This window comes from Nilaparvata lugens, chromosome 8 (genome assembly GCF_014356525.2).
Source record: "Nilaparvata lugens isolate BPH chromosome 8, ASM1435652v1, whole genome shotgun sequence".
NCBI lineage: Eukaryota > Metazoa > Arthropoda > Insecta > Hemiptera > Delphacidae > Nilaparvata > Nilaparvata lugens.
Genome location: NC_052511.1, coordinates 43,999,372 through 44,011,529, shown reverse-complemented (window position 1 = coordinate 44,011,529; position 12,158 = coordinate 43,999,372). Strand labels below are relative to the sequence as shown.

The 12,158-nt window shown below is 34.2% G+C and overlaps 1 protein-coding gene across 2 annotated transcripts in view; it reads left to right on the top strand.

The window, feature by feature from the left end:
* LOC111044317 (UDP-glycosyltransferase UGT5) overlaps positions 1-12,158 on the top strand; it is a 42,224-nt gene that overhangs the window by 6,672 nt on the left and 23,394 nt on the right. The window contains exon 3 of one of the 2 annotated variants that reach the window (XM_022329421.2): positions 6,565-7,050. In XM_022329421.2, coding sequence (XP_022185113.2) covers positions 6,565-7,050 — 486 coding nt within the window. Of the gene's footprint in view, positions 1-6,564; positions 7,051-8,574; positions 9,037-12,158 lie in introns of those variants that run through there. The other variant, XM_022329420.2, reaches the window with a different exon arrangement.

The following is a 12,158-nucleotide window of genomic DNA, read 5'->3' as shown; positions in this document are numbered from 1 at the left end:
CGAAGTGAGCAGTGAGGGAAACGCGCAAAATACAAAGGTAGATGAAAGACTTAACATGATTGAAAAACAAATTGAGAAGCTTTCATCAAGTCTGATAGTTTCAACTCCAATCAAGAAGCCAGGAGAAACAAAGGAGAAATCCAGTGAGCAGAGGAGCCGGCCGGTTCCTAAGGATAAGACTATCCTAATAAAGCCGAAGGAGATCCAGGGAACGGAAAAACAGACCAGCGAGAACCTGAAAAAAGTTATTAAAAAAACTATGTCTATCGAGAACTCTTTGAAAGTTAAAAAAGCAATCAATGTGAATGGCGGAGGAGTACTTCTTGTGATGGACTCTAGTGTAGATAAAAATAAAATTTTTAGCGATTCTACGCTACAAGATGCTAAATTCGAGGTAAGTGAGCCACCTAAAATTAAACCTAAATTGGTAATATACAATGTCCCTGCCGAGTGGAGTCAAGAAGAAATAGTTAGCGATATTTTCAATAGGAACTTTCAAGATTATATTTCACTTGAGAAATTCAGAAATTCTTTTAAACCAATTTTCAAGATAGGCCCAAAAGATAGGAAGCAGGTTAACTGGGTTGTAGAATGCGCAGCAGATATTAGAAATAAATTAAAAAATATGAGAAGAGTATTTATAGACTGGTCATCAAGCAATGTAAAAGACTTTGTATCAGTAAGTAGGTGTTTCAAATGCAATGGACTTGGCCACATCGGACGTTTCTGTTCCCAGGAACACAACACATGCAGCCACTGTGCAGAGACCAATCATGATATCAAGTCGTGTCCAAATCTAAATAAACAACCAGTATGTATAAACTGTAAAAAACGTAACAATCCAGCTAACCACAAAGTAAGTGACAAAAACTGTCCGGAGTATGAAAAGGCGCTGAGGAAGGTTGTTGAAAAGACCGACTATGGGTATTAAAAAGATTTTTCTCGGTGCCTTGCAACACTTCAGTAAACAGAAAGTTTCTATTGTTACACAAAATAATATTACCAATAAGAATATATGTGAAACACTAGATACATTTAAAATGTTCAACATGACTGTTAAAACCCCAAAAAGTAGAATCAATCTTGTTTATAATTATGGTGAATATGTAGATTTAGTTATCTCGTTTGCATGTAAAGAAGGAGACAACATGATGTTATCTAAGGGGCTTTCAAAATTCTTACAATGCTCCAAAATTGATTTTAACGAATGGTTACAACTTCCTAACACTGAGGTAAAATATGTTAAGGCCTTTTCTGTAGAATCTCACTGTCCTGTATTCATTGTAGAAACAAGCAAACAAGCTCAACTAAGATTTAATAATATGCTTGCTCTACTTAACAGGTGGAGTTTGGATAATTACCCTTTAGTAATAGGAATTGATATTTTTAACTATTCAATTCAAGATAATATACCGTCAATAAGTATGCTGAGTTCTGTCCTTGAAAATGAAGCCCTTCGCTTTGTATTTTATAATCAAGGGATTAGAAATATTGATTACTTGGAAATACCCAGTCAATTTAATAACAGCGATACTGAGTATCCTGCTGGTTTTTTTGAGGGTATATCAAAGTACGAAAGATATATTAATACAATGATAGACCTGCGTAATCTCCTTGAAAAGGCGGATGCTGAAAATGCTAAAATATATAAAGAAGTTCTCAATAGTATATACAAAGACGTAACGAACAAAACAATTGATGCTGTGAAGAGAAAAAATATGAACATATTTGATAATGATATGAAGAAATTTTTATTCAAAACAAACACTTTTTACAGAATGGGGTATAGTCTAGAAGAAGGAGGCAAATATGTTGAATTCCTAGAAGCCGAAAATAAGTTCAAAACCACTGAAAAATACATATTAGTCACTAAAGATACAGAACTTATGCTGGATGGCGAGCTAATAACTAAAATAAATAAAATACACATCAACAAGCCTCTATTCCCACAAGTCAGTTGGATAGAAGGAGTACCTGGCTGTGGAAAATCTACATATATCATAAGAGAACACACGCCAGGAAAAGATCTAGTATTAACTCAAACTAGAGCAAGCATTAAAGATATAAGAGAATCAGTCTCAAGACGTTACACAAAAGAGAACTTATCTATCCAGCTTAAATTAGATTATAGGACAGTAGCATCCTACATAATTAATAATTCGGGCAAAAAATATGAAAAAGTTTACATTGATGAGGGACTAATGATGCATGCGGGATACATCGGATTTATTGCAGAATTGAGTGGAGCAACGGAAATTATAGTAGTAGGTGACTCCAACCAGATACCTTACATAGAAAGATCTCCAGTAGTTACCAAGTGGAACAAAATTTCAGATTTCTGTGAGCCTGAGGAATATATAACAATGACTAAGCGGTGTCCTGTAGATGTCTGTTTTGCCCTTCAATCATTCTACCACGAAATCAGCACAAAAAACCCCCAAATAAAATCTATACTTCCAACTTTCAAAAACGGCGAAACTCATCAGCTAAAGGAAGATACTCTGATACTGACATTTACGCAAAAAGAGAAACAAATTCTAAGTGATTCAATGAAAAAATATAAGTCTCAAAGAATTAACACAATTCACGAAGCACAGGGGCTCACATCAAAGGATGTAGTATTAGTGAGAATTGACACAAGAGACAATACAATTTATAACAGTGTGCCGCATGCTATTGTTGCAATATCCAGGCATACAGAAAGTTTCAGGTATCTAACAACAGGCTACAATGATGCAGTTCAGGACATAATTGATAGAGTGAAGGACAGGACAGGAGAAGAGCTTTTGTCATGGAATCGAGAAAGGTTGTTGAAAGGAGAAGCTAATACTAACAAAATTGATCATGGCTGATATCGATGAAATCCTTACATCACTGGAAACTGATAACTTCACTCCAGAAATCGATGACTACATTAATTTTGTTCCTTCCATAAATGGAAAAAATGTTGAATTTTTAAATATTTTTTCAACTAATATCCGTAGCCTCCATGCAAATTTCAACCAGCTCATTTGTTGTATAAACAGCTTAAAAACTGATATACATGTAATTGTTCTAACCGAAACTTGGCATACCGAGAACATGCCATTCACTTACAAGATCTCAGGTTTCACCGAAGTAAATAAATGCTCAAAGATGAACAAATGCGACGGTCTGTGCATTTATGTTAGAGATAATATTGATGTCTGTGAGATTGCCTGTAACATAGTTGATGCCAACTCTTTGTGCTTGGAATTGAAAATGTCGGATGAAAAAATTTTTAGAATTATAGGAATTTATAGATCACCTAGAAATCAAAACACTGAGAATTTTATCAGCAGTCTAAATAACTTCCTCGATAATATACCTAATTCAATAACTGTTTGCATGGTTGGTGATATAAATATTAATATTCAATCAACTAGCACACAGGTTCAGGAATACCTGCATATTTTACTGAGCAGAGGTTATAAGTCTTATATAAATGGGAGTACTAGAGTCTCGACCACAACTGAATCGTGCATAGATCACATATTTTTCAAAAATAACAGCAAATTCAACTATATTTTTGGAAATATTTTCAAAACAACAATAACTGATCATTATTCTGTACTATTACACTTGGGTAATGAGAAAAATCCTGAAACCACTTCACATAGAAACAGGCCTACAAATAACGTTAAAATTGCATACAACTACAAACTAATTGCTGAAAAATCGGAAAAAGAAAATTGGAATACTATTTTTGGAAATGATGATACTATAGATACCCTAGTTGACAATTTTGTGGATCGTATAAATGGTTTTATGGATTCAAGTAAAACTGAGAAGTATATTCCTCGCCGAAAGCGTCCCTTAAAACCTTGGATAACGGACGGAATAATAAGATCAATTATTATACGGGATAAAATGCATGATAAAATAAGAAAAGGCCCTGCAGATGCTGATTCGATAAATACATACCAAGTTTATCGTAATACATTGAATAGGCTCATAAGTGAGGCGAAGGATAACTATTATAGGGATAAAATAGAACAATGTAACACCAATAGTTCAAAGCTTTGGAGGTGTATTAATGAGGCTATCGGGGAGGGGAAGAAAGAGTGTTGTAAAATTGGAGTTGATGCCAAGAGGTTGAATGACTTTTTCACCAATGTTGGGGAGAGACAGGCTAAAACTATAAACAATGATCCCACAAGCTCTCCAAATTTCAATTTCAACAACGATGTAATTGAAACTCCTCTACCGAATTCCTTCTTTATGAGACCGACAAACTTCAATGAAGTTCAAGCGACAATAAAAGAGCTGAAAAAAAACTGCACCCCAGGCTTGGATAATCTCAATAACACAGTACTCAAACATATAAGCCACACTATTTCACAGCCGCTTTCCGTGATTTTCAACAAATGCTTTGAACAAGGCTACTTCCCTAAACATTTCAAAACCGCCAAGATAAAACCTTTATTCAAGCAAGGAGATCCCTTGGACCCAAGTAACTACAGACCAATCAGCCTTATTAGTAATCTAGCAAAAATCATGGAGAAAATTATAAAGAAGAGATTAGTTGTGTATTTGAACAAGCATAAAATAATAGATAAGAATCAATTGGATTCCAGACTGCGAAAAGTACCGAAGATGCGTTAATTGAATTTTCTAATACTGTTTCACAAAACTTGAATTCCAATTACAAATCTATAGCAGTTTTCCTGGATATTAAAAAAGCCTTTGATACTATACCACATAGTTTTCTTTACAATAAACTCGAAAGATATGGCTTTAGGGGAATATTTCTAGAACTCATAAAGAGCTACTTGAGAGATAGAACCCAGTCTTTAACAATCGACGGACTTACTGATGTCTCCAAAATGACCTCCTACGGTTTGCCTCAGGGAACGGTACTATCACCAATCCTCTTTATATTATATGTCAATGACTTATTAAAGCTGAAATTAAAAAACGCCACAACTATATCATTCGCAGATGACACTGCAGCTATTTTCCATGGGGAATCTTGGACTGGGGTACATGAAATTGCAGAACAGAACTGTTTGCTCATAAAAAATTGGTTGGACAGAAACACCCTGAGCCTGAACATTGAAAAAACCAATTACATCACCTTCGCATTCAATACAACTGGTAAACCTGATGAGAATTTAAATCTGAAACTCCACTCAAACTGCAACAATAACTGCACCTGCCCTACTATAAAAAGAGTCAAAAGTACCAAATATCTAGGTGTCCAAATAGATGAAAATTTGAAGTGGGACATACACATAAAATTTATTTGCAGAAGAATGAGATATCTATCCTATAAATTCTACGAAGCAAAAAAAATTCTGAACTCAAAACATCTAAAAATGGTTTACTTTGCACTGGTCCAGTCCATAATTCAGTATGGTATATCCGTATGGGGGGCTGTTATAATTCTCACTTAGAAGAGCTTTTCATAATTCAAAAATCAATAATCAAAACAATTTTAAATAAACCCAGACTTTACCCAACCGACTTGACTTTCAAAGAGTTTAATGTGTTAACAGTTAGGCAGTTGTACGTAATAAATGTAGCGAAATATATAATCAAACATAAAGCTAATTTTCCTTGCACAAATAACACAATCAATAACCTGTACAATCTGAGACCCTCCTCAAATAAGTATCTTATGTACAATACAAACATTGAAACCATCAGAAGACAACTTATATATTTAAGCACTAAATTGATAAATAAAATTCCTGAAGAATATATCTGCTGCGCAAAATTGACTAAAAAAATAAAACATGATATTAGTATTTGGATTAAAACGAACTATTTTTTCTACCTGAAAATTAAACAAAGTAAAAGAGGAACTTAGTGTTTTTGTGTGCTCACTTACCAATCTAGTGTGGACCTTTTTTATTTTTCTTTATTAAATTAACTATCCTATCATCCCACCTCACCTTTTTTCCTAATCCTTTTTTTCCCTCTCAAGGATTGAAAGCCTTCCTAGTACATGGGTAACCATAGTTGGAAGAGCTTCAATCCCACCCCTTTACACCAAATTCTGAATTAGCATCTTGTACGGACATTTTTGTTTTTTTTTTTGTACTAATTTTGCTAGTTGTTTATTCTTGTTGTAATTTAATATTACTTGTATTTTATGTATGTGTGTAAAGGAAAATAAATTGAAATTGAATTGAAATTGAAACATGTGGAATGACATTTCCAGCCTTGCATTCAAACTCATTGAGGGAAATGCAAGATATCCTTTTTCCTAGAAACATCCGATTATTAGGCTACTCGTTCAATCACTGATCTTCTGACCTATTAAACGATTTCCTTCATCTTACGCTAATTTAGATTGATTGATGTAGCTATTGACGCACTTGTTTTAATGTGCTAAATTCAGAACTTAAATCAGCAGCTCATCACTCTTCGTTTAAAGTGAGATGGTGCATACGGCTCGTGATGTTTTGTAATTCTGTGAGAGCTTTAATATTGATTGAATGGTATGTTAGATTAAATAAGTGTCCTAAATACATGACGTGGAAAAATAAGATTAAGTTTTCACTTATTGATTCATTTGAGAATGTGATTTCGATTGAACAGGTACCAGCCGTGGCAAACCTTATAAACTCGACGGATTCCACCTTCGATCTGCTGATAATAGAGATGTTCCACACCGACATGTTCCTGGGTTTCGTTGACAAATTCAAAAACGCTCCTCTGATTGGATTCTCCTCAGGAAACATCCCTTCCTGGATGAACGCCAGATACGCCAATCCTGATAACCCGTCCTACATACCTTCCTTCCTTTCCGATTTCACTCCCAGGATGTCCTTTTTACAGAGAGTGCACAATACCTTGATAGTGATCCTATCGAAATTCGTCTACAACGTCTGTTATCAGTCGAAATCCGACTTCTATGCCAGGAAGCATTTCGGCAACGATTTGCCACCAGTGTCACTATTGGCCGAGAAAGCTGCTCTGCTATTGGTCAACAGTCACTTCAGTCTGTATGGAGCCAAGCCGTTGGTGCCTAACGTTGTGGAAATCGGAGGAATTCAAATCAGGCCCGTCAAACAACTTCCTCAGGTGAGTATTTTCAACATTTTTCTCGATTCAAATTTTCAACTTTCCCAATATCCACTTTTGTTTCATATAATTAAACGATACCCCTACCTATAGCAACACTATTATTTAAAAATTCATTACAGTTTCATTTACATATTGTACAAGTCTTTACTTTTCAATTTTTATTAATGGATTGTCATCCTGATCCTCTAGTTGAAGCTTAATATTATTCAGCCTCATATAGTATCTAGGCAGGTTGAAGATGGGACGCAGGGCCCAGAGACTTTACTGAAGTGATGTACTGTTGTGAAATTGGAAGTAGTAACACTCACCAGTAGTAGATTGAACTATTATCAACAGTCTGTTTAAGTTGGAACTAGTCGCGTCTGAAGAAAAATAAAAAAAGGTTACTAGGAGCCTAGGAGGCCTAGTTCTCTTAAATTAATATTATTCATATCATAGATACTCTACTGTCCTGGAGTATCAATTTTGTATGCATTATGCAATATTATCAATACATAAAGAAAAGCGTTTTTCAATTCTCATGAAAGTAGCTTTAAAACCCTGAACAATGATATTGTTAATAATTTGCAATAACTATATTGTTTTTTTTGAGAGACAATTCTCCCTCCTCTCTTTTTTCTCTCTCGTTCAAGTACTGTTTCTCAAATGTTTCTCTCAGAACTCTTTTCCTTTTGTATTATTTGGAGTCTTGGAAAAACTTCTTGCGTTTGTTATTTAAAAAAATGTATTTACGTAATAAATTACATTTTGAATCACCTTATTAATTTAGAATAGAGCCATTCTTTTTCAGGTTTGATCGACTTGTTTAGTGTATAATGAAAATTGCTATGTAAGATTTTTCGATTTTCCTGGACAGTAGGCCTACCGATTTTTTTCACAGTCCGTATTTGCTTGCCCAGTATCCTGATTTTGTAATGAAATGACTTTTTTCTGAAATTGTCATGATTTTCCAATATTACAAGTACTTTCTAAGATTTCAAATACAAAGCAAGGGACCTGCAATTCATATTTAAACTTTTTAAAATGCTCATATATATATATTTAAATGTTTTATAGTAATATAGGTGCTTATTCGTATTAGTCAAATGCCCTTTGGAAGCAAATTTATTGCTTATCGATAATGAATGTTATCAGCCAAAACGGTAGGCTATTCAAAAGGCTAATAACCTTCAAATAAAGTAGAATGGACAATTACTTTCATGAAATACCATGTAAACAAGTTTTTAATCATTTTTCACGATTTTCCTGTTTAATATTTTTAATTATTCTCTTTGCCAAAACCAATAAGTTACACTTGACCTGGAGATTCTCAACTCAATACATTCATTAATATGATAATGTTATCAGTCTTATGAATGAATTATCAGTCTTATCTTATTCATCTTCAGTGATCAATGAAATGATCACTTAATTTAGCCAAATTGTAGGAAAGTGGAAGTTGTTCTACTGGTAGATCAAGTTGTAGACAGCGCTGTCTGTCGAAAGACCTCATAAACTATCCTCAAGTGCTTTAAGTGATCCAAGATCAGCACTCAGCAGTTCACTATTGAATCGTTCAACGTGAATCGTGATAGAGGGATCCCCATTTGGTGTGTCTTCGTGAGTGAGTTCGCGTTATGATTATGACTTCTTTCAGATTATCACTGTTCGTTACCGTCTCTCTGGTATCCAGTTTCATCAGTGTTACCAACAGTGCCAGAATACTCGCGATATTTCCCATCAGTGCGAAGAGTCATTACATAACTTTCGAGCCTCTCGCGTTGGAATTGGCGAAACGGGGCCATGAGCTGGTCATAGTCAGCTACTTCCCTTATCAGAATCCCATCGAAAATGTGACAGTGATCTCAACCAGGGAACACACGCCGTCTCTGGTGAACGAATTGGACATTGTGACATTCCAGCAAGTCGGCATTCCAAAGGGAACATTCTTCGAAATCTTTGTTCTCTACAGTCTCATTGCAGAACACACTAGAATTTTTGAAGGTGAATGAGAATTTCACATCTTCTGAGAGCTACTTGCCTACTTCACATCCACATAAACTTCCCCAATGCCAATGCCAACGATTCCAGTAGACAGGCTTTTATTGGAAAGAGGAAAGAATACATTTATAGCTTCAAATTGTTTCTGATATAAGTTGATGCAAATCTCTCTCTAAAGGAGAGTGTAAATACACTCCTCTGTACCTGTGTTGACTTAAATCATGTAGACACGTAGGTACTTGCATTTATATGAAGGTCCTTTACTTGTTCGAATATGTTTCCACAATGTTTTAAGTTTTACTTCAGGCACGGAGTAAAGAACACTAAAATGAACACTGGTTTCCTTATTCCGTGCTTCAGGTAACCTCCCGCAAGTACCTAGGCTACAATGTCTACTGGAATCGTGAAGTTCCTTTGAATGATATATTATATGATTGAATTTGATTAGGCTTATCAGGGGCGCCATTTGGGGGGGGGCAGGGGGCAGGGGGGCCTAGGCCCCCCCAAGGATCAGATGAATAATGAAAATGCGGGTCTATCTACACGAATCCTTAGAATCTCATTCCGATTTAATATTTTTTTTAAACAGCAGCAGAAGTATAATTCCTTCTACAGTATCAACAATGTAGCAAAATTGCCTTGAATGTATGGCTACGGGTACGGAATAATAAATAATATACTTTTCTCTGTGGTATAGTTGAAGCTTAAATATAGAATGGGTACAATTATTGATGAGGGCACAATAAGTGAGTTATTGCATACATTTCAACGTGAGAATAATTAACAATTTGTCACAGTGAAAGTAAAAGAAAGGGCACAATCAGACAATCAATAATGTATGTACAGCTTAATGTTTCTTTGGCTTTCTAACTGAAAGTTATTTTCCAATTAGAATATGATCCTCAATGAAATTGTTGAAATTGTCATTGTAAAAGAAAAATTTATCTTTTTCCATGATTTTTAAGAAATCTTTTTCAGTGTATTCCTACTTTAGGGCCTCTCTGTAAGCCTATATTTCTAATAAATACTTCATAATTAACTAATAATGTTGCAGTATCTAATAAATACTTCATAATTAACTAATAATGTTGCAGTATCTATATGCTTGTATTGATACTTCAACCACATTTGTATAAAACTGGAGAAAATAAAGCATATAATAACATCCTCGAATGTAACATTTATGGGGAAACTCAGGACCCTCTATCCTTTGGGCGTATTCCTTCCCCCCCCCTCATACCTCTTGGTTTTTGCCCCCCCCCCTTTGCAGTTTGGTGAAATGGCGCCACTGAGGCTTATATAAAAAAATGAATGTAAATATATACTGAAATAAATTTAAGTTCATTCCAGGGATGATTTCTTGGTGTTAAGAGCATATATAAGGTCTATGAATTTCATAGACCGTATATTCAAACGGTCAATGAATATTATCATTATACAGGGTGTCCCAGATAAGGTGTAAACCCCGGCTACCATAGGTTTTACATGCAATTTGCAACAAAAAATGTTTAGTAAAATTTTCTCCCATCGACCTTCGTTTTCGAGATATATCGATTTTTCGATATTTTTCAAGTAGGCCAACTTTCAGTCATTAAATCGTCAATATCTCAAGAACCATTGGTCTTAAGTGATTTGTAAGGACATCGTTGAAAAGAGAACAAATTTTCACATTGATTTGAGGTATAAAACATGCCAAAGTCAATTATTGAGTAGTATTTTTTAGCGGTCAAAGTTGAAAAAGAGTGATTTTTGAAGTTTTTTTGAAAACTTCAGGCACATTTTTCTCGATTTTTTTTCCAGGGTACGAAATAATTTTTTATAGCGCAAAAACTTTCTTTTTTGATTATCTTTCGAATGAGACCAAATACAGGTGTCTAGCTCAAATACTCGAATCAGAATTTCAGTTTAAATTCGATTTTTTAATTAAAAACGAGACTTATCTTGTTTGAGTGTGAATAATTGTCTACAATTTGATAGCTTTGTGTCGAGTGATTGAGGGCGTAAAAATACTTTTTCTATGGGAAATTTTGCTGAGAAATTCAATGAAAACTGGTTAGAAGTTCGTATCTGCAATTGTTATTGAGATACAAGTTGAAAAAAGTTCAAAGTCGAGTTAAAATCTAAACTTTTCAAACAGTTATTTCTTGATTTTTTTTTCACGGTAACAATATTTTTCCATCAATGAAAAAGCTTTGCCATTTTATAAACTATCGAATGAGTATAAATTTTCCAGGAAAATTTCAAAACTAGAGTGTTAAAAAATGAAAATTTTCAAGTATAGCACCCTAAAGCCATCTTTCCGTTGTTTTAAATTCATACCATTGAGATTCAATTGAGTGAGAAGAAAAAATCAATCTGCTCATTAATCAGCTGCTCTGATAGAATAAAAAGTTTTTCTAATGCTCACCCAACAATAGAGACAATTTTCGCAGTCATTGTATGAAAAGTAACGTGCTTCCAGTCGGTCGATAATGATGTCTTTCCAGTCAATAGTCAAGTTTTCCCAGTTGGTTCGTAACATAATAATAAACACGGACACTTGATAACTTATTGAACTTGAGTAAAAAAAAAGACTTATCATACTCATAAACTAAAAAAAACTCAAACAAACTACACTCGAAAACAATACTCTAACTAAAATATAAACTTGGAAACAGAAAACAACAAAACTGAAATAGTGAATTGGAAAAAATCAAACACTCATGAAAAAACTAGAATTAATAACTCAGGAACACGAACGAATACTTTTCCCTATAGAAAAAGTATTTTCACGCCCTCAATCACTCGACACAAAGCTATCAAATTGTAGACAATTATTCACACTCAAACAAGATAAGTCTCTTTTAATTAAAAAATCGAATTTAAACTGAAATTCTGATTCGAGTATTTGAGCTAGACACCTGTATTTGGTCTCATTCGAAAGATAATCAGAAAAGAAAGTTTTTGCGCTATAAAAATTATTTCGTACCCTGGAAAAAAAATCGAGAAAAATGTGCCTGAAGTTTTCAAAAAAACTTCAAAAATCACTCTTTTTCAACTTTGACCGCTAAAAAATACTACTCAATAATTGACTTTGGCATGTTTTATACCTTAAATCAATGTGAAATTTTGTCCTCTTTTCAACG